The following is a 20,435-nucleotide window of genomic DNA, read 5'->3' on the forward strand; positions in this document are numbered from 1 at the left end:
ACTCAGAATAGACAAGATTCAGCAACACCGAACAAAAGGGGGTGTGTCCGAGTCACGAATGTTTTGATCGGTCGCTGTTGTGAGCTCTGTTTTTGAGTCTTGAAATTGGGTGCCAGCAAAATTCCTCTTGCAGAGTTTTTTCTTAGACAATTGCATAAATTATTTAACCTCTTAAGGATGCTGCAGCCATCTATGTTTCAGGTTTGCTAAAAATATTAATGCATACATAAATTCTTATACATACACATAATGTAATTGTAATAGCAAGTTTTTGTTTTCTTATTCATGCATTTGTGTAAAATTTCAGTTCTTTTATTTTTAATACGTAATTTACATTTCACAGCGTACACTTTCAAGTCTTTTAAGGCTGCAAAGTGTAGGATGTATCTGTAGAAGGAGTAACACAAATTACACCGTCGGAGGCCTCTGGGAACCAGAGTATTTGGAGGTACAAAAATTACATCATACACACATCGCCAAATCTTCCTGATGCACTGAAAAATAAAAATATTTTCTGAATGAAAATTGCAGGCAATGAAGTCAAAAATTCCCTTGTATGATGCAGTCAACATTCAGCTCAAGGGCTATGACTATCCTGTGTTGGAGAGTTACCAAAAGCTTCTCCACAATCTTCTTTCGAATATGGACCTTGACGTGGAAGACTGGTGAGGAACACAAATTATAGCACATAAGAGTTCAACAAAATTTTAATTCATTATTTATAAACTATAGCTGGGCTACCCCACCTAAAAAGCTGAAGATCAACACTTTCAAGCCCAACAGTTCTGTTGTGGATAAAGAATTCAAGCTGAATATATACGAGAGAAATGTCCAGGTAAATTGATCTTCATTTTGTGAAAATTGAATCATAATTTATAATTTAGCCTGAAATTTAAATGCTGAATCACAATTGATTTTTACAGATTGTCGACGTTCCGGCCACCATTTATCCCATTCTACTATCTGCACTTACATCGTCTGTGCCGGAAGGAGTGACGGTTTCAGTGCACGAGCACGAGCCCGATCATGAGGAGATCAGGTACATTCCTGATCTGGAGCTCAAAGATTTGAAGGATCAACTCCACGTCCTTGGAGGCCCAACAGTTAAGAGGGATCCAAGGAGGAAGCGCTAGGTTTTTTTTTCAATTTATAATGAGGTAGTTTAATGAATTTGAAAATGCTGGAAAGAAATGCTGCGTTTGATTTGTTTCAGTCAGTGTATTTTAGCTGTGTATAGTATATATGAGAAATAATTTAAATAGTTTTAAGTTTTTACAATTATCAATAGGAATAAGAGCACGATGACAGTGATGGCCATAATCAAAATGCATTTCATCTTGCGGTTGCTTCGTTGGTATCGCTCCGCCTTTTGCAACTGCTTAAAGCCTTGCGTCACTTGTTCCTGTGTCCTCTCCACATTATAATCAATCCGATCAAGCACGGTGCCCTAAAAATAAAATTAGATTTAAAATCAAATTAATTTGAGACGTACAGAAAAGTTGAGCAAATACACATTATTTTTAACTCGTCTAAAATTTTATATAAAAATCAAGTGATTTTTTTATTACCTGGTCGACAACCATGTGTGCCAGGTCCTTGAAAATGGAGTTAAGATCTATGATGCTGGACACAATTTTCCGGACTTCCTCTTCCCGCTGCTCCGCCAGAGCCGTGTTGTCCGCCAGCACCAGAAGCTGCTGACTGGTTACGGCGTTGGTGCCAGGCGGCAGCCCGAAGAGGACGTCCTCGGCACTAGGCTGCTCGTGCGCATCCATGTCCTCGGGCAGCATCAAGTACTGCTTCGACCGCTCCTCTCTCGAATTTAATTCTGCCACAAATAATGATATTAAAACCAAATGACTTTTGAATATGTCTCGTTGGGTTACTTCGCAAGTAATTGCCTTGACTCTCTCGGAATTTGTTGGACAGCTCTTGCATGGAAGTGACTAGAGATGAGACGACGTTGTAGGAAAGTCTCTTTTCTTTGTTGTGGCGTGACTCGGACACACTGTTTCGTCTGATTTGTTGGATGATTTTGTGCGAATTTCCAAACATCTGAAATTGTTTTAAAAAAAATCTTGTTAGATTTGCAATAAAAAAAATAATAATAACTCTCCGGTGGGAAACATAAAATTAAATTTACCCTAGCAATTTCTTTGTTGAGGGCGTCAATTTGGTGTTCCTCTTCAGACGAGTCATCCATCGTGGGACGGTGAAGGTGTCTTGTGTGTAGAGCATCCAGTTCCCTGAGTTTGCCCTGGATTTTGCTCAGGGCAAACTGCGCCTCCTCCAGACTGTCAACCCAGGACGGTGGCTCGTTTGCGTCTTCATCACCAGAGCCTCCAGCTCGCAAGAGGTGCACCCCAGCCTCAAGGTCAGGATTCATCAGGGACACTCGCTCAGAAAATCTCTGAAATTCAATATAAAAATTTTAGTTGCAAAATATTGAACAAAAACATAATTTTTAATTTAGACATCCTGAACAAGATTAAAAAATTTTCTTCAAAAAATTGTTTAATTTGTGATTTGATTTTATCCTATAATTTATAAAATTAATATAAGCTTTAGGAAATTGAAATATATGTATGATAAGAAAATCTATTAATTTTAACTAGACAAGATGATCGAGGAAGAAGAATTTAATTTTGTCATTTTCATATTTATACAATTTTTGTTGCTTCTTTTCTTTTTTATTGCAAAAATTATTATAGACAGGTGTTTGAAGATAAAATTTTTAATAATTTTGCAACGATCTACAATTTTATTCCTATCAAACAAAAACACTCAAAGAATAAGTAAACAGGAGGGTTGATTAAATAGGGGTCGTCGAATTCCCACCTGTTCCGAGTAAATGTGCCTGCTCTGGGTGGAGTTGTTCCTCATCAGGACGAACACGTCCGTAAGACTTCGAGTTGCCATTTTTCCCGATGCGTCCGACTCTTTTCAGGGCTTCCAGGTTAATTAGCTCATGATTCGGGATGTAAATTTGACATTTTCGTAAAAAAAATACACCGACGTCACAAAAGGCAGGCAAAGTGCAGCAGGGCCAGCAGGGGTGTCACTCAAAAGACAAAAGCATATCACTCGGCGCACGAAACGAAACTGCCACGCCCACATTTGGAGACGCTTTGAGCAAAAATTTGTAAACAAATAATACAATCAACAAGATCAGTCAATTTTCACTAAGATTTCTGTAAGTATGATCAATTAGAAGTTAAGACTTTGCTAAAATAATAATTAAAGTTCTAATTTTTCTTTAAATTTCAACATAATGTGTAAAATTCTAGAAAAAAAGTTACAGGAAATCAATTTCAGATTTGTTAATTTTCTATGTATGTATTTTTCTAAAATTTCAAGTATTTCTGAGACGAAAATGGGCGAGCGCTACAACATCCACAGTCAATTGGAGCACCTGCAGTCCAAATACATCGGCACCGGACATGCAGACACGACCAAGTTCGAGTGGATGGTCAACCAGCATCGCGACTCGTACTCGTCGTACATCGGTCACCACGACCTGCTGAACTTCTTTTCCATCACGGAGAACGAGACCAAAGCTAGGATGAAGTTCCAGCTCATGGAGAAAATGCTGCAGCCGTGCGGACCCCCTCCGGAGAAGCCAGAGGACTAAAATGTGATTTTCAATTATTTACCTGCTGCGTGTGTTGATCAGAAATTAAATATTAAGTTCTTGTAAATTACGCATTATTAATTTTAACACTTTTTATTTATTTGTAAAACACTACTTGGCACAGTTATAAGAAAATAAGAAACGAAGTTTCCAATTTGCTTCTACTCGAAGCTTGTTTCTCAGCAACTTTCAGTCTGCGCTTTAAATTTGTATTATTTTTTTTCCGACATGAAAGTAATTTTTCTCTAATGGAGTTATTTTAGTCTTGGGCATTACTTTATTTAGGTTAATAATACAATAATATAAAATGTACAAGAAGACACATTTTTATGTTTGTCCTAATTATTTTCTTTTTATTTGCAACATTATAATAATTGGAATGAACATAATTAGTTTTTAAGAAGTCTCAGGGTCCGGCCCAGATAAAAATAGAATTAACTCTTCGGTAGATAACATCGCCACGATCAATACTTAGTTTTACAGGTACTCACTGAGAGTAAACATCTAAAAAGTAATCAGAATCAGCCAGTTTTCAAACATCGCGTCCAAATCGTTTGCATTCGACCTGGAATTCCAACTTCACAGTCTTTAACACATATTCGGTGCTTTTAATAGTTTTCTCACAGTTCTTGAAAAATGAGCTACTCGCTATTTAACAACCTTTTCGAGTGAGTGCAGTTAAATATTTCATCATTAAATTATATAATATATAACATTATCAACTCTCTCCTACTAAAAAAGTAGAAATCCTTGTACAAACAATGCTTGTGCGTGTACGAACTAGACCATTTTAATATAAAAAGCCACACGCACATGTCAATCAATCGATCAAATTCATTAATTTGAACAATCACATTGTAAGAAAAGAGGATTACTTTGTGAAGAATAAAAAAAAATCATCATCCTCAGTTAATTTCTTTATCGACGGCACTTGAGGCAGTGAGCTCGGGTCAGACGTCCACAGTCTCCTCAGCGGTGTCATTGGCTTCAGACGTCATCTGCTTGTGAATGTGACTGGTAAATGCGAGTGCACCTCCGTGCACGAAGCGAACCAAATTGTCCCCGGCCAGGGATCCAATGGCGTACAGACCAGGCGCCGAGGAACACTCGTAGCTGAATGGATCGATGTGGACAGGGTTCGACCGACTGGCCACTGGGAGGTCCTTCAGTACGCCCAGACCGGCACCTGCCATCGGCATGAAGTCCAGGTCAGGTTGTGCGCCGAGCAAGGCCACAACTGCCGAAACTTTGATAACATAGCATGCTGAGCTGCCATTGTCTCCTGGACCCATTAATCTCACCTGCAAAGTCAGATTGAAATTAAAAAAAATCAATATTTAAATTTTTTTCAAATTTAGATTGAATAAGAATTATTTAAATTTATGCAGATCTTTTAATTTGAAATTGCAAATAAATCTTTGGTGTTGTACAGGTTGCATAACTTGTAAATTTCAGTTAAAAATTATACCTTGTTGTCTGGCCTGATTTCAATGATCTTGTGCTCGGGCAGCGACCTGTAGTTCTTGTAGCTCTTTCCACCGTCGGTCATCATCTGGTGCACTTTGTGGTACTCAGGGTACATGTTCTCAGGTAGCTGCTTGAACACAAAACCAGGGTCGCCTGAAGACCTTCTGAAGGCGTGCAACACGGGCAAACCGTGGAAGCGGCAAGAGATGATGGCGTCGGCTGCGCTTAACCCTGCGCCCACGACCAGGACGGGATCGGAGTGCTCGCCGAGCTTTCCCTGCTTCACCATTCGCTCGATGTCCAGCAAGGAGTATACAACAAAGGGCTCAGAGTCCCCAGGAACCTGAAAAATCAAATTGGAACATTAATTTATGTGGCGATATTACCAATTTTAAATTTATAAATTATTAATTAAATAATCAATAAAAAGTCAATTTAATTTACATATCAAATTTTATGTAAATATTAACGATATTAATAAGAACCTGCCTTGAGTTTGTTGGGACGATCGCAATTCCCAGTTGCCAGGACGAGATGCGATGTGACGTAGTTAAAGGGCAGGTCGGGGGCGCCCTCGTCCCCTGCCTGCTCCACCCCTGAGATGAGCCACTGGTTGTCAGGCAATGGCGTCACCCTGGTGACGATGGTGCCACACCGAAAGTTGGACTGGAGGTGTCGCAATTTGACGTAGTCGCTGTAGTACTTGGCCAAAGAGGCCACTGAGGCGCGCGAGTCTCTGCAAATGGGCGGCCCGCCACCCCCAAAGCACCGAAAGTCCAGGCCGGGCAGCTCCATCCAGCGGGAAAGACTGATTGTCAAGACACTGCCGTCCATAGTCTGAAAATTTGGAATATTTTAATAATTAAAACGTAAGATTTTTTTTTAATAATTTGTCTAGTAAAAATTATTTTAAAAATTCTTTTGTATTAATGTCTAACAGTTTTCTTTAATTAATTGATTTATTCTAGCTGATAATTTTGACTAAAACTGGAGTTTATAATTAATACTAAAAAAGTAATAAATTGTTATTAAAAAAATGAAATAAAAATAATTTATCAAATTAAACATGCAATGAAATCAGGGCTTCTTAAAGCAACTGATCGAATTAATTTGAAGCTGTATAGACTCTAAAGTGGTTCAAACAGAAAAGCAGGTTATTTTTTCCGTTTGCCTTTCATAGGGAGTGGGCAGAGAGAACAAGATAAATTACCTGCCACGAGCCACCAGGTGGTCCCTTGCCCAGCACTACGTGATCCACGTACTTGTCTGGGTGGTACTGCCACCCTAGCAAGGGTTCACTGTCCACGCCAAGGTCTGCGCACGGCAGGTTCAGGCAGTCGAAGAGCAGCGAAACAGCGTTATTCGAACGCCCTTCTAATCCCTGCAATGATTTTCATCAATAATTAATAAAATTAATAGCCAAAAAATGTACAAATCTACCTGAGATAGAAATTGCAAGTCTTGTTCTACGATTGAAAGACCCTGAGGTTCCATTGCCAGTCTGGCGGTCAAATCTTCATCAGTCGGATGTGGCTGACCGTTGTAGTACGGCCAGTTGCCGTTGAGCATGTGAGATAAAGCGATTCCGCTTGGTCCATTACCTGTTTCAAACGATTAAAACCAATATTATAAAAAAGAAAAAGTCTTTTTCATGACTAATAAAAAGTGGAATTAACCATTTGTTTCAGAATTGGTTTGTAAATAAAGATACAATAAAGAGAACATCAGAAAATTGAAAAAATTTACAATGAATAAATATAATATTTAATTTTTTTTTTATTGAAGTCGTTGGAAATAATTTTAAATTACTATTTTCAGGGGTCGCTCTGACCTATCCAAACAAGCTTTTCTCTCTATTATTAAATAAATCTTGGCCCGTCTTTAAAGGACTGTCTATTTAAAACTCTGAACACAATCTATACCATTTATCATTGTTGTTTTTGTCTTTCAGGTTTGTTGTGACTGGGGTTGAGAGGATCGGCGTTGAGAGGATCACACCGCATATAATATAATAACGTGCAAAGAGTCTTACCGACGATGACGACTTGTTTGTGCACCGTGCCTTGTGGTAGTCCCGCGTGCTGCGCCGCTGCAGTGGCGAACGTGCCCTTTGGAGCTCTCATAATTACTCTCGGCCCGCGGAGTGGAGAAGAAGAAAAGTCTGAAACACGCCAATCAATCGCGGTCAAAAGACTGATAAAGAGGCTCGCTCGCGCCGCCGCTTATATAAGCGTGGATGACGTGATGCGCGCGAAACGCCAACTCGCTCTTCATTGTCAATTTTATCTTTCCCTACAATTTATCTTTCGTCGTTATCAGACAAAAAATGCGCCTGCCCTCTTGGGGCACGAACTATATAAACGACTTTGATCCCCAAGATTGGTTCGCGGAATAGGTCGAAAAAGAAGACTAGGTTATCTTGACACGAAGAGCTTATTAATAAAATTGCGATTCAATCAGAGGTGGAATTTTATCATAATTTGAATGAGTTCAAAAATCGAGAGAATTAAGATTTAAATAACTGTATTCTGGTACTTTATATTTCTCTATTTGTAAACGTTGTAAATAGTCACATATTTTATTTACAAAGCAATATCTCAAGTTTGTAAATAATGAAATAATGATCAATAATGATTGTTGTAAAGCGCTGAGTATGACTTCTTGAGGTGAAGTAACGGCTAATGAATGGTAAAGTGTACTAGATTAAAACTATTTTTCAATCATCATTAAAATAATTCACTCTGTAAAGGAAACTAATTTCAATTGGGCTAATCATTAGTCTGTTATTAGGAAAGCATTTTAATTTAAAAAAATATTATAATATATAGTTTATAAATATCCATTTTTTTTTTTAATTTAAAAAATAATTAATTTTTTATCACATTTCTGTAGGAACACTTTGTTGTGACGAAGTATTGCAAATTTATGTCCTTCATTAAGTTCAGGACTCCTTTTTAAGTCAACACAATTGTCAATAAATAATCTCAATTTGAAACTAGTTTTTTTGAGTAGTGAGAAAAATAATGTTTTAGAACTGAATTATTATTATTTTACTTGGTTAAAACAACTTACAGATTCTTTGAACTTTACATGCAGAAATTACACCGAAGAGAGAACAATTGCTTTAGGTCGTTGCTTGATGGCTTCCCTGCTTGAACAGTGAACGAGCCATCGTTCGGCTGGCTCGTGCCCATCCATCTATGCAACGAGGGTCATGCGCTGCTTTGCTTCTCGGCGGCGTTCAGAACAGAGAAAGTGGAAAGGCCTTGGATGCAGGCTCTGGTATTATTTATTTGTTTTGAATCAGACAAAAAAAAGCAAAAGTCGTTTCCTTGGTGCGTCTCCCGCGACCGCTGTTCCGCTCGGCAGTTGAAGTTTGGGATTTTGAATTGCGTCACTTTTCCGGTCTGAATTTCAACCAAGGAGACAAACTGATTGTGAAAAAAAAATAGATCAGACGCCGTTAAGATGGAAACAAGGCTTTTCCAGTGTAATAATTATGAGGCATTGCATCTCCTTTTTAAGTGTGCGAGACTTTTATGGAATAAACGAGCGAGCAATTTTGCTGCACTCGGATTGCATGAAGCTCTGCCTATAATATAATTTACAGGAGCACACGCGTGCGACTTGAGTAAATTTCTTATATCGAATGTATACCATTTTATTAGTTACAAAACATTTTAATCCAGAAATTAAATTGAAGTAAATTAAATCATGAATCTGAAGGTTTAAAATATATTTTAATATAAAAATTAAAAAAAAACAGATTCCGCTTAATTAAATTATTTGTCCTTACGATATACCAATAAAATTGAAAAATTGTACGATTATAAAAACAAATTAAGTGTAAACCTTATTTTAACATGCTTTTGTTGCTATAATCCTTCTCCTGTTATGGTTTAAAGCCGGAAAGGACGACAAGGAAAAAGTGGAAGAAAATAATGGAGGTCATAAATAAAGTCATTATGATGGCTGCGATAAAAAGTCTGACTCAAGGGTCAATGGCAGAGGCAGCGAATGGCCAACCTAATTGACCGTGGAATATAAGTCAAGCGTGCTTAGCTTTGGTCGAAGGCGCAAAATAAAAGTTGGTCCAGCGGCGGCGAGAGTGTTTCTCTGTTTTGCGCAAAGTGACATCACTGCTCGCAAGATTTGGCACCGAGACAAAGACAGGGGGCTCGTTTGCGCCGCGACCAGATTGGTCCACGCAGACCTCGGCTGATCAACATAGACCGAATTGCACACGCGGAGTACGCTAATTAAGGGTGCTACTTTTTCGAGCTAATTCAAAGCGCAAACTAATTGTACGGATCCGAATGATTAACACGTGGTGTGGTTTTTGAATGATTCACATTCTCAATTAAAAGAAGAAAAAAAACTCTGGTTTGGTGACGAAAAAATGATCGTACAATTAAATATTAATGAAAATTTTGAATTTTGATTGGTGAGTTTCAATGAAATTTCTCATCATTCTTATAAAATTCACTTCATTGTGAATTTGATTTATGATACTTTGGGTACTTCCACTTCTAGAATGCTCTTTATTACCATCATTATCAAGAAATTTGCATTGCAAAATAAGCTTTCACCGTCTTTCTTATCATTTCTCAGCACTTAGCCTTTGCCACTGTAGCAAAAAGCCACACAAACACACAAACTTTGATCTATTATAAAATATTTAATGTATTTTTTAAATAAAAAAATTTATGTACCGAAAAAAGGTGAAATAAAATTGAGCTAAAGTAATATAATTATGTAAAGAGGAAAAGCTACTCAATATTATTTCCTGTTTCAGTTTCAGACTGTATTGTTCTTAAACTGACCACAAAACCAAAGGAAGGGGTTAAAGGACTTGATGAGGTGAGAAGAACGCATTTTTTTGCAATACATACGTCATTGGAAAATTCAAAATTCCAAAACACGTCCAAAGCACTGATAAGAAATCATCAAGATGAGTAATTCAATTAATTTTAATGTTCAAAAGGCATTTTTTTGCCATAAGAATTGGAGTACATTTTATAAAGGAAATAACAAATTCAAAATAATTGAAAAATTTAATCCCAGCAGTATTTCTTGAAGTATCTTGAAAGTCACCTTGGAGCTTTTCTTTTCAACTGCTCCGTCGAATGTAAATCAACCCGACTCTTGTGCATTCTTAAGTCATCTCGCGTCACCGCCGCGGGTGCACCGTCGCTGCTCTTTTTTATTTTTAGCATTTAGCAGAGCGCAAGAGGAGGAGGAAAACCTTTGTCTCGCTTCAATTAATCTTCTCTGGGCTGCGCCTCGCCATGTGAATAAAGATATCGATTGCGAGCACCACTCGCTCCACCCTCAACCCTTTATGTGCCCCACAAATGATTGTTGCTGCAGACGACCCTCCAGGGAAATGGATTAGTGCGCAGCGAATAAAGGCGGGATTCAAGATTGACCTTTGACAACTAATTGGAGCGAGTCGAAAAAAGGTCAATGTAAAATTTAGAAATGCAAATATCAAAGTACTTTTGGTACTTTATTTAATAATTTATGGAATAAAAGTAAAAAATTCTACTAAATTTCAAGTTTTTAGTTGCAAAATTGCAATAATTTTTTAATTACAATGATTATTTTTAATATTTATTTTGCTTTCCATTTTATTTCGCAACATCTTATAAAAATAAATAAAGTTACGTAACTTTGTGTGTCTGGGACTGGTCTATCGTTGACAAGCTCAGCCAGTGAGTGGGCGACAAAAAAAGTCGCCGCTCAAAATCTCGTTCACTCGAGCGCCGAAGACTTAAAGGACGAAAAAGGGACCCACGTGTGACCCCGCACGCACCGCCACGGAACCTTTATAGATTTTCACGGTGGCAGCAGCAGGAAGTTCTAGAATAAACATAAGTACAACACAACCAAATTTGATAAGGTCCCCGAGACGAGTGGAGCTTCGAGCCAAGGTAAAACACACGCCGCTCTCGAAATAAATTTATGGTCGCAGCCTAATTGTGAAAATGGGGAAACGAAGTTGTTTTAACGAGCGAAATTCGCGAAACAGAATTAACATTCGCTGAAGACGAGCGAGACGAGATGGCACTGCAATTATTGGCAAGGAGAAGCTCAAACGCTTGCAGAAAATTGCTTAATTAGACTCTCAATTAGATTTGCATTGGAAATAAAGCAAAGGGAAGGGGCTTGATAAGTCAATAACCCATTCTGTATTAATTTATTTCAATTAAATAAACAATTCATTAGGTGGATTCAGAAACTAATTAAGCGGAAAACGAATTTAAAAGTCTAAATTTCAACTTTTCATCAAAAATCTCTATTAAAAAGAGGGACAAAAATAGAAACTTAAGAAGCAAAACCACACAAATCTACACAAAAAATTACAAAAACGCTCCAAGTAACTAATTAACAAAAAATTATTTTAATTCATATTCTAGGATTATTTATTTGCGAGTTGTTTGCAAAAATTGAAAAAAATTCAAATATCGATTTGCATTCATTTATTATTTTTTTAAAAACACTTTTAAACTCTCAACTCTTTTAAAAACTTTTTCTAATAAATGCAAATTTTTAACCAAATTCATTCTTATTTCAAACAGAATTTACGTTTTTGATAGAATAATAATGAAAAATAAAAGAAATTTTTATTTTTCACCCGATAATGTCGATTGTGCGTTTAAAATAGATTAGTTCCACGAGTGCATTACGCCTTTCTTTGATCAGCACACGGATAATTTATTCACGCAAATGTCACGAACTGGCAGCAGCATTCGTCAAAAAGATCGAGCCAAGAGATGTGGAGCGATTAATCTACGTGTCTGTCTGCCGCTTATTCGACATCGCGTTGGTAAAATTCATTGCTTTAATGCACACCTCAGCAGCGCAAAGATCATTTCACAATAATTCAACTCGCGCAGAACTGTCATGTTCTCTCGTCTGGAGTAAAAAATTATAAAAGTCGCCGTCGCAAAAGCTGGCAGATAGAAATTATTATTACAGGTGTCTTTTGCAAAGAGCAGGATGAATAATTTTTAACGCTACAAAACAAGAACTCATTAAAAGAAGTAAAATACATGCAAATTTTTGTGCAAATACAAAAAATTGTTTAAATTGAGTTTTGATCAAATAAATTTTTAAACTTTTTTTATTATTATTAATAAATCAAACTGATTTATAACTGTCTGCACGGTCCTGATAAAATTGAATTAAAAATTTATTTATAAATTTGAAACTGACAGTTCATTTCATTTTTTTTTTATCGATTGGAAGAGACCATAGAAAAGATGTGAAACATTTGCTTGCGTTTGCGAAAAGTTTACTGCCTTTTACAATGATTTATTCCTTCTGTAAATAGGTAAGCATTTGAAGCCCCGTGAATCGAATAAAGATTCAAGATTTTTTTAAGCACAATATCCACACAAAACACAGTAATAATCGTTTTTTTAAACAAGCATTATCTAAATTATAATATTCATTCAAGTCATAGAATTTGTGTTTCTAATAAAAAGCTTGCACTATTTTTACAAGAACCTCGTTATTTTTGAGGACTTTTAAATATTTCAGTATAGCATTGAAAATTTTTGGTTTTTTTTTACCGATTTCTTATGCTTTATTTCATAATTTCCTTCACAAACAACTTTTTATTTTCAATTTGCGCCAGGAAAAAATACTTTTTAAACTATTACATAATTGCTTACTGTACTTTCATGAAAATTACTTTTCATAAAAAAAGCATTATTTAAAGGAAAAACTAAAACTTTTAATTCTAAAAGAAGGTTTTAACTTTCATCCCAAGAAATTAAATAATTAAAATGCAATTAAATTTTCCAAGAGAAGTTTAAATTCGCATTAAATTTACTATCAAGATTTACAAGATTGGACCGATTGAGCAATATTTTTCATATTGACACTCGAAATACAAGTGAGCTTTCATTGTCTACAATGGTGAAGTGCGCCAAATTAAAAAGAGATAAGATCCATCAATGTTCAGTGATAAGACCACGTGTTGTGGCGTCGCTTTTATCAGCAAAAGTCACACGCTGCATTCTGACGGTTCTCACGGGATTGGACGTTTCGGCCTGCGATTAGGAATTCGCGCAAGCCAAGCAGATGAACTTCGAATCGCGCCGTGTCACGCTGCATCACCCATTGTTCACGTGATTCCTTTTCCGAATGACAAGTACGTGATTTAGAGGAGGCGAGTTTCATGAAAATCTCTGTAGATCTCAATGTCAAATGATACATAGAATGAGTATAGAGAGTTGGCGGCTCGCCTGGCAACAAGTGTAAAGCAATAATAAAAAGTCGCAAGCCCGCGAGATTTCGCGAAAGGTGCTGCGTGTCCCACTAATGGTTCTAAACGTGTCAGGACAGTAATTAATGGACCGGCCGGCTATGGAGGCTGGGTAGGTCCGTTTCTTTTATTTAAATTCCCTGCGACACTTCGAAAGGTGAGGTTTTCTGTTAGAAATATCCGCGGATTAGAATTAATTTAACGTTTTTCAAGGCAAGTTTGACCTCGATTTTAATTTAGTCTGGCACAAATTGAAAAAAAAAATGGCGAAACAATAACTTTATCAATCGATTGGAGAAACTTCTCAAACTTCTTTCAGGTAGGTTTATTTAGTCCTTTAAATATTGCAATTTTTTGGTAGCAAAATTTACAAACGTGAGCAAGTATAATAAAAAATGCGGATGAAAAAGTGTGCGAAAGACACTGATCTAGGCAAAGCGCAATCAGTTGATTTGAATTGGGGAAATTGTAAGAAATTCAAAAGAAGAAAAGGGTTTATAGAGGTAGGTTTATTTTGTCCCTAAAAATTTCTATTCTTTGGTAGCAAACTTCACACGATTGTTGTAAATAGAGATAAAATTATTGTATAAAATGATAAATAATCGTTCTTTCTCCGCCAAAATAGAAAAGTTAGTTTTTTAAGAACAATTTTAAACAATCTGAAGATGCAAAATTATAAAAATAATAAATGCAAATTTCAACCAATTTCATTTTTATATCAAACAGGAATCTTCAGATTATTTAAAATTGTCCTTTAAAAATATTCTTTTATATTTTGGCGGAGAAAGAACAATAATATAATATCAGTTTATACAATAATTATAATAATAATTTATTTATTTTTTATTCATTCACATCTTTAACTTGTCGGAAATTACATTTTGATGATTACCTCTAATTTTTTAGATCAATATAAATTAATTTCAGTATTACTGAGTGATAAAAAAAACTCCTGTAATAAGAAAGCAAACTAGTTAAATCATAGTTTACTTTAATATGAATTTTGCCTATATTTTTGATTAAAAATTACAACCAGTTTTTTTTTAATTTACTTTTATTGATAACTTTATCATCACTAACATTTTTTATTCCTAAAAAATAAATATTAATCTGTGATACATTAGAAAAATAACCGCGGTTTGATCAACAAAATATGTCTCGCATGAAAGTTTTTGAATTCAGTGCAGCTCGAGAGGAATCGCCGAAGTCAGCACCAGACTTGATGTCGCGGCCGATTATAAACGTCTCTCATTCAAGTGATTTATTTGTTGCGCCAGTCGTTGACATTTAGAGGACGTTTGCTGAAAAAGATCACGTGATTTTCCATCATCCTTCCGATGATAAGATAAGGCGGACCAGGCCGGCGATTGGTCGCCACGAGAGGCAAAGCTGCTCTCGCGTTTCGCCGGCAAAAACGTTGCAGCAGCCGATAAACTGGATTTATGCAATTGCACGTGAGTCAAGTGGCTTGTCCGGAATAATTAATGTGCCGCGTCATCAGACGTCGCGGACAGGATTGCGATAAAAATCTCGTCCAGACGCATTATTAAAAAAATTTATTGCAGATTACAAAACTTGCAGTAATTAATGCATTGATAAAGAAAGATTTGTTGTGCTTGTGCATTTTTGTTTGTTGACAACGGGCTAGGATGTTTGTTTATTTTTTTTTTTTAGAGAAATCGTGTATCAAGAAACTGATAGAAAGGAAGGAGATAAAAGACAGCGGAGAGGTTTGTCTGGGAATCCCGACCAACCTGAAACGATGACGCACAACATACCAAAAGCATCACAACGTAGTCATTTCATATCCTAGCGGAAGAATGTGAAGAATAGAAGTTTAATTAAGTACTTTTTTCAATTTATTCGTGTCAATAAGAAAAAAAATTTGCAGAGAGAGACTTATTTAATTATCATTAACTTTAATTAGCATGAAATAACTTGACGTGTTCTATGGGCAAGATTAACATGTTTTGGAGAGATTTTTTTGCTTGTTGATGACTGTAAATTAGTGCCCAAATGAATAAAACAATTATCTAATCTAATCTTGCCTTACCAAGAAATTGGCTATTGTGTCTCGCGTAAAAAGTTTAATGATTGTAAATTTTTTGATTAAATTTAATTTTGTATTTAAATTTAAGATTTGAAAGCTTCAGTTGTGAACATAAAAAAATAAATACAAATCAAAATTTATATTGTTAATTTATTTAAGAATATTAATTTAATTAAATATTTATGTTTTAATATTTTAACGTAATTTTAATATTTAAAAGCAAATATTTATATTATTAATATTCACTTGTTTTTTTAAATAATTAAAATAAAATTATTCGTTTTCAATTTGTTAAATTTTTTTCAGATAGTTAAATTAACTTAGCGAATTTATAAAATTTTACAAATCATTTGGATCAATAGTTATCACGTAAACTTAATAAAAATTATTAATCAATAAATCTCCTATTTTAATAATGAAAATTTAATTAAATTCATTAAATGCACAATTATTTTGTCATAATTCAACATACTTTCGAATTTCCTCTAATAATGTTTTATAGATATCGATTTTTTAAAATAAATTTAAGAAGAATGCAAATAAAAGCAGACTAAAAAATCACAAGAATAATTAAATCAATTTAAAATAATTTTACAAATTTAAAAATAAATTGCAATTGTGCATTATTAAATTGGAGTATGAAACTTTTTGTTGGTTTTAGAATCGAGAAGTGACCGCTGAACAAATAACGTGACACCACAAATGCGTTGCGGGCCAGGCAATTCGTTTGTCCCTGTTACATAACTAAAGGGATTATTACGCGGCCGCACTGTACTATTTTTACCGTCCGCGGATCAATAGGTAAACACACTTTTACGAGTCACGGGAGCGATCTGCATACATCAAAGGCTCGAGTCCGAAAAAAGTAAAACGCGAGAAGACGATTAGAGAGAAAACATTTCGCCAAAGAAAGTACGTATACGTCAGAGGGAGGACATGTGCGCGTGTTTACAGTGAATGGAGGAAAAGAATGAGTGAATCACTCGCGGTTCACGCGAATTGGCGCCACGTTTCGCGCACGGCAAGATGCAATTAGCATGTCTGACGACACAGACTTAATTTGACAAAAGAGGAGAAGTTGCAACTGGAGCCGCAATAATGTCATCGTGAAATAGAACAGACAACAAAGACACATTAAAAATTAATCAGCAGCTGCCATATTTTTTAGCCTTCAATCATAAATTGATAAAAAAAAACTAAATTTCTACCAACAATGGTGAAGTTTTTAATTAAATAATCAACAATCTTTTTACATGGGATGATATTAATTCCATATTTTCATAGTTTTACAATCTTAACGAGGAGCTTTTTACATCTACACTGTAAATAAAACTTCTCAACGTTTTGCCAACAGATCAATATAAATTTTTGATGTCGACTGACCTATTGATTTTATTTTACTATCTTAATTGGGGTGATTTGAACGTAATTTCGGTGGTTGAATTTTTATCATGTTTAATTGAGCCATTTTGAGATTTTTTTTAGTAAATTCCTATAAAAAGCAATGTTAAATTTAAAATATAAATAAATTCAAATTCAGTTTTTCTTACTATTTATCCTTGGAACTGAAATTTACAAACCAATACCCACTGAAGGGAAAAATTAACAACAAAATTAATTGGGCCGTTCTCTCGTTAATTTAATGAAAGATGTTTCATTCAATTTGTCACAATAAATGCAATTTTTAAGCTTTAATGAATCATTTTATTAATATTTCGCATAATTTTAAATCAACATATTATCGAAATTGTTTTACTTCTTCTATGTTTCAAGTTTGTCTTAATAATCAAATAATTGAAGATTTTCAAAAATTAATTATAGCCCTCCCTACTTCTTGGAGATTTCCTTATTTCAAAATAAACAAAATCAGTGGAGTTGATAATTGTACATTATGGTGAGGACGGGGTAAGCTAATTATCTTTGTCCACTGCTGCGCGCAATGGGAGCTCGGTCGGTGCAGCCAAAGCCTGGTTTGCGATGCATGAGGGCGAGTGAAAATAGCCGCGTCTCTTTATTATCTCACAGCACCGGTCGCTTAATTGGATGTGCACGTCGGCAAAATAAATGCACCTTGGAGAACGCGTTTTCTGTCCTTGACGCAGCCAATTTTGTATGATAATAATAGGCCTATATTGGTTGATTATGGTTGCGCGCAGCAATTAATATAATAATTCCACAAACCGCTTAGTAAAAAATATATTTTTTGATATGGTCTTTTACCACTGAATCAAGGCTGAGTATTTCTTCTTATAATACAAATTTCACAAAGGAAGGAAAATCATTGCAATTTTATTAATAATTATTAATATAATACAAAATTTTATTGTTTTATTAAATTCATGCTTGAATAATATTATTAGCTGTATTTAAATAATTCAATTTATTTTCACAAAGTTCAAGTTGGGAAAAAATTACAATTTTTTTTTTGCAATTTTAATTTTGTTAAATCTTTCTTTCACTTTCATAAATAGCTAAATTGTGCGTAAAAAAAGCCACAAGGTGAAAGATAACACAAGCTTCAACAAGATGATAAGAAAATTAAAGTCAGCTTTTTAAATAAAAAGGTTATCAAAGATGAATCAAAGGAGAAACAAAGTCACAGAAGTTTCCACTGTTTTTTTTTTTAACGCAGACAAACGTCATTTTCTTTCTTTCTAAAACTGAATAATCAAGCTGCATATTAAACAATCACAATTCCCTCTCGTCTTTCATTAAAGTTGTTTGATAAACCGCGCGATTAGTTAAAAATAAGGTCATCGGGCGTCTCTGAGGGTGACATTGAAATGATTGTTTGTAATTAATTCGCCTCGCCGCCGATATTGATTCGAGACTCTTTACATGGGCACCACGTGACGCATAAAGTCACCCTTTTGAGTGGGCGGGGGTGTTTTGACGGTCGTTCGCCATGGAAATGTAGTCTGCTTTTTGCGAAAATGGCACTTCGAGCGGCGCCGCCACCAAATAAATAATGAGGAGCCAAGTGTGATGGATCGAAAGCAAGACTTGCACTCGGAACGAAAACGGGTTGAAAACCCTGACCTTTTCTCGCCACTGTGCGTGTCCATCAGAGTTTTAATATACTTTAAAAAGCGATTTTTATCTTTTTCAGGCACCAGAACAAGATTGATTGTAATGTAAAGATAAAATCTAATGGAATGGAACATAAAATAAAAGTATGAAAAAAAATCTTTTTTTTAATTTTTAAAACAATTTTAAATTTCCAACTTATCTCGTCTGAAATTTTAAAGCATTTTAAAATTCTTCCGGATCATTTTGGATTTTTTGATGTATTTGCAGGATTAACTTTGACGAAAACTAAATTATTATAATTCAACTTTAAACTTTTGCGAGTTTTTTTTTTATAATATTTTATAAAATTTGCATGCATTGTGTATTAAATTTAAATATATTTTTGACAAAATTTTTGCTAATGAAATAGCTCGATTTTGCCTCATATATGATACGAATTTAAAAAAAAATGTAATCAAAATATTAAAAAAAATTCCAAAGTTGCCTCCATTATATAACTTGCATGACCCCGCGAATAACTCGTTACGAAAATCGACAAATCTGCAATAGGAAATTTCTTTCTTTGCAAAATACTTTTGACGGGGAAACTCACCTCTCTCGAATGGATTAGCCCGAGTCTTGTTGAAAAAGGCCTCTTGCAGTCGTCGCGACTCGAAGCACCAAGCAGGCTCTCGTCTGAAGGCAGAACTCGCCGGGGCGATGGTGCTTGGTGCTCGAACACGCGGCGTTTTGCAAACGAGAGTCTTTCTTTCCTTCAAGGGCCGCCGGTATCGAACACAAAGACTCCCACCAGAAGCACAACCCCTCATGACGTCGAGGACGAGCCCTACTCACTGGTAGTTCCTTGACCAGCCTCACGCGGCGCATCTGTCAGCGGGAAGAATTTCTGCACCAATTCGTGCCAACAGAACAAAAGTCGCTTGATTGATCAAAAAACATTTAAGTATAGTCAAATTTTCTCTTTTGATTATGTATAATTAATAATTAAAATATTTTAAAACATTTTAATCTAATTGAAAAGTCGTATGTAGCTACTCAGAATTCAAAAGTGCATGGAATGATCTAGAAAGAATTTTAATTTTGGTTTCACTCTCACGGTTTGGTTGGTACTTTGGTCCATTCAAAGCGGCTGGGCGTTGAAAAAAGCAGGACAGACCAAAACAGAGCGACGGAGTGAGAAAATCGCTAAAGATGAATCCGAATTTCGAAGAAATCGGCAAGGAGTTCGTCAAGCAGTACTACCTGCAGTTCGACAACATCGTCACGAGGCCGAATGTAGTAAATTTCTACAACGCCGAAACGTCGCTGATGACCTTTGAAGGGAAACAACTGCAGGGCGCGCCGGCCATCATGGACAAGTTCTCCAGCCTGGGCTTCAAGAACATCAGCAGGATGATCACGGCGGTCGACCCGCAGCCCATGTTCGACGGTGGCATCGTGATCAGTGTCATCGGAAGGCTGCAGTGCGACGAGGACCCGCCGCACGCCTTCTCGCAAGTGTTCGTGCTCAAGCCCCTGAACGCCACATTTGTGCTGCAACACGACATTTTCCGTCTTGGCATTCACGACACCGCTTAATTGACTGCCGAGACAATTGACGGATTGATTGCCTTAAAATGAGGACTGACTAAAGCCCTTGAAGATTCCAATATGTTTCTGTTTATTTCTCTTTGTCTAGTTTTTCATTCGCCAGGCGATGTCGTCGCGAAACATGATTTCAAACTGTAATTCTTTCAATGCGGCTGCACACATTCTACGATATTCTGCTGAAGAATTGATTGTAATAATTATTAATATGTGAAAATGTACTTTGCTTTAAGTAAGTCTCAGCCGATACATACTACTAATGTGTACGTACTAATGAAATATTAAGTGAAGAATTGACACCCAGGCAATTTGGTATGGCCCTTCGTGGTTGTATGATTATGGTGGAAAATCAAATTTAAATAAAAAACATTTTTACCATGTAATTCTAATAGCTG

At 35.8% G+C, this 20,435-nt stretch overlaps 5 protein-coding genes across 6 annotated transcripts; 3 read left to right on the plus strand and 2 right to left on the minus strand.

Annotated features, from left to right (window-relative positions):
- Window positions 1-44: 44 nt before the first annotated feature.
- On the plus strand, window positions 45-1,189 carry LOC132195574 (uncharacterized). Its single transcript, XM_059617669.1, has 5 exons — window positions 45-201; window positions 344-448; window positions 532-665; window positions 733-835; window positions 924-1,189. The coding sequence occupies exons 1-5, from the start codon at window positions 178-180 to the stop codon at window positions 1,131-1,133; spliced, it is 576 nt and encodes a 191-aa protein (XP_059473652.1). The 5' UTR covers window positions 45-177; the 3' UTR covers window positions 1,134-1,189.
- Window positions 1,186-3,062, minus strand: LOC132195573 (syntaxin-16). Its single transcript, XM_059617668.1, has 5 exons — window positions 2,839-3,062; window positions 2,144-2,410; window positions 1,887-2,055; window positions 1,569-1,828; window positions 1,186-1,447 (listed from the first exon to the last, which is right to left on the minus strand). Exons 1-5 carry the CDS (start codon window positions 2,917-2,919, stop codon window positions 1,265-1,267), a joined length of 960 nt encoding a protein of 319 aa, XP_059473651.1. The 5' UTR covers window positions 2,920-3,062; the 3' UTR covers window positions 1,186-1,264.
- Window positions 3,063-3,072: 10 nt separating this feature from the next.
- LOC132195576 (splicing factor 3B subunit 5) lies at window positions 3,073-3,712 on the plus strand. Its single transcript, XM_059617671.1, has 2 exons — window positions 3,073-3,193; window positions 3,358-3,712. The coding sequence occupies exon 2, from the start codon at window positions 3,374-3,376 to the stop codon at window positions 3,629-3,631; it is 258 nt and encodes an 85-aa protein (XP_059473654.1). The 5' UTR covers window positions 3,073-3,193; window positions 3,358-3,373; the 3' UTR covers window positions 3,632-3,712.
- A 249-nt stretch (window positions 3,713-3,961) lies between these two features.
- LOC132195572 (oxidative stress-induced growth inhibitor 1-like) lies at window positions 3,962-19,277 on the minus strand. Of its 2 annotated transcripts, none has more exons than XM_059617665.1 (7): window positions 19,046-19,277; window positions 7,131-7,259; window positions 6,539-6,699; window positions 6,309-6,479; window positions 5,588-5,935; window positions 5,100-5,441; window positions 3,962-4,932 (listed from the first exon to the last, which is right to left on the minus strand). In XM_059617665.1, the coding sequence occupies exons 1-7, from the start codon at window positions 19,260-19,262 to the stop codon at window positions 4,582-4,584; spliced, it is 1,719 nt and encodes a 572-aa protein (XP_059473648.1). In that variant the 5' UTR covers window positions 19,263-19,277; the 3' UTR covers window positions 3,962-4,581. The 2 variants fall into 2 exon arrangements, with proteins under 2 accessions (XP_059473648.1, XP_059473649.1); XM_059617666.1 differs by lacking the exon at window positions 19,046-19,277 and adding an exon at window positions 8,171-8,293.
- Window positions 19,278-19,566: 289 nt separating this feature from the next.
- LOC132195575 (probable nuclear transport factor 2) lies at window positions 19,567-20,425 on the plus strand. The gene has a single exon (XM_059617670.1). It carries the CDS (start codon window positions 19,645-19,647, stop codon window positions 20,029-20,031), a length of 387 nt encoding a protein of 128 aa, XP_059473653.1. The 5' UTR covers window positions 19,567-19,644; the 3' UTR covers window positions 20,032-20,425.
- Window positions 20,426-20,435: the final 10 nt, after the last annotated feature.

Source organism: Neocloeon triangulifer, unplaced genomic scaffold (genome assembly GCF_031216515.1).
Source record: "Neocloeon triangulifer isolate White Clay Creek 2 clone unplaced genomic scaffold, ASM3121651v1 ptg000009l, whole genome shotgun sequence".
In the NCBI taxonomy this organism is placed as follows: Eukaryota; Metazoa; Arthropoda; class Insecta; order Ephemeroptera; family Baetidae; genus Neocloeon; species Neocloeon triangulifer.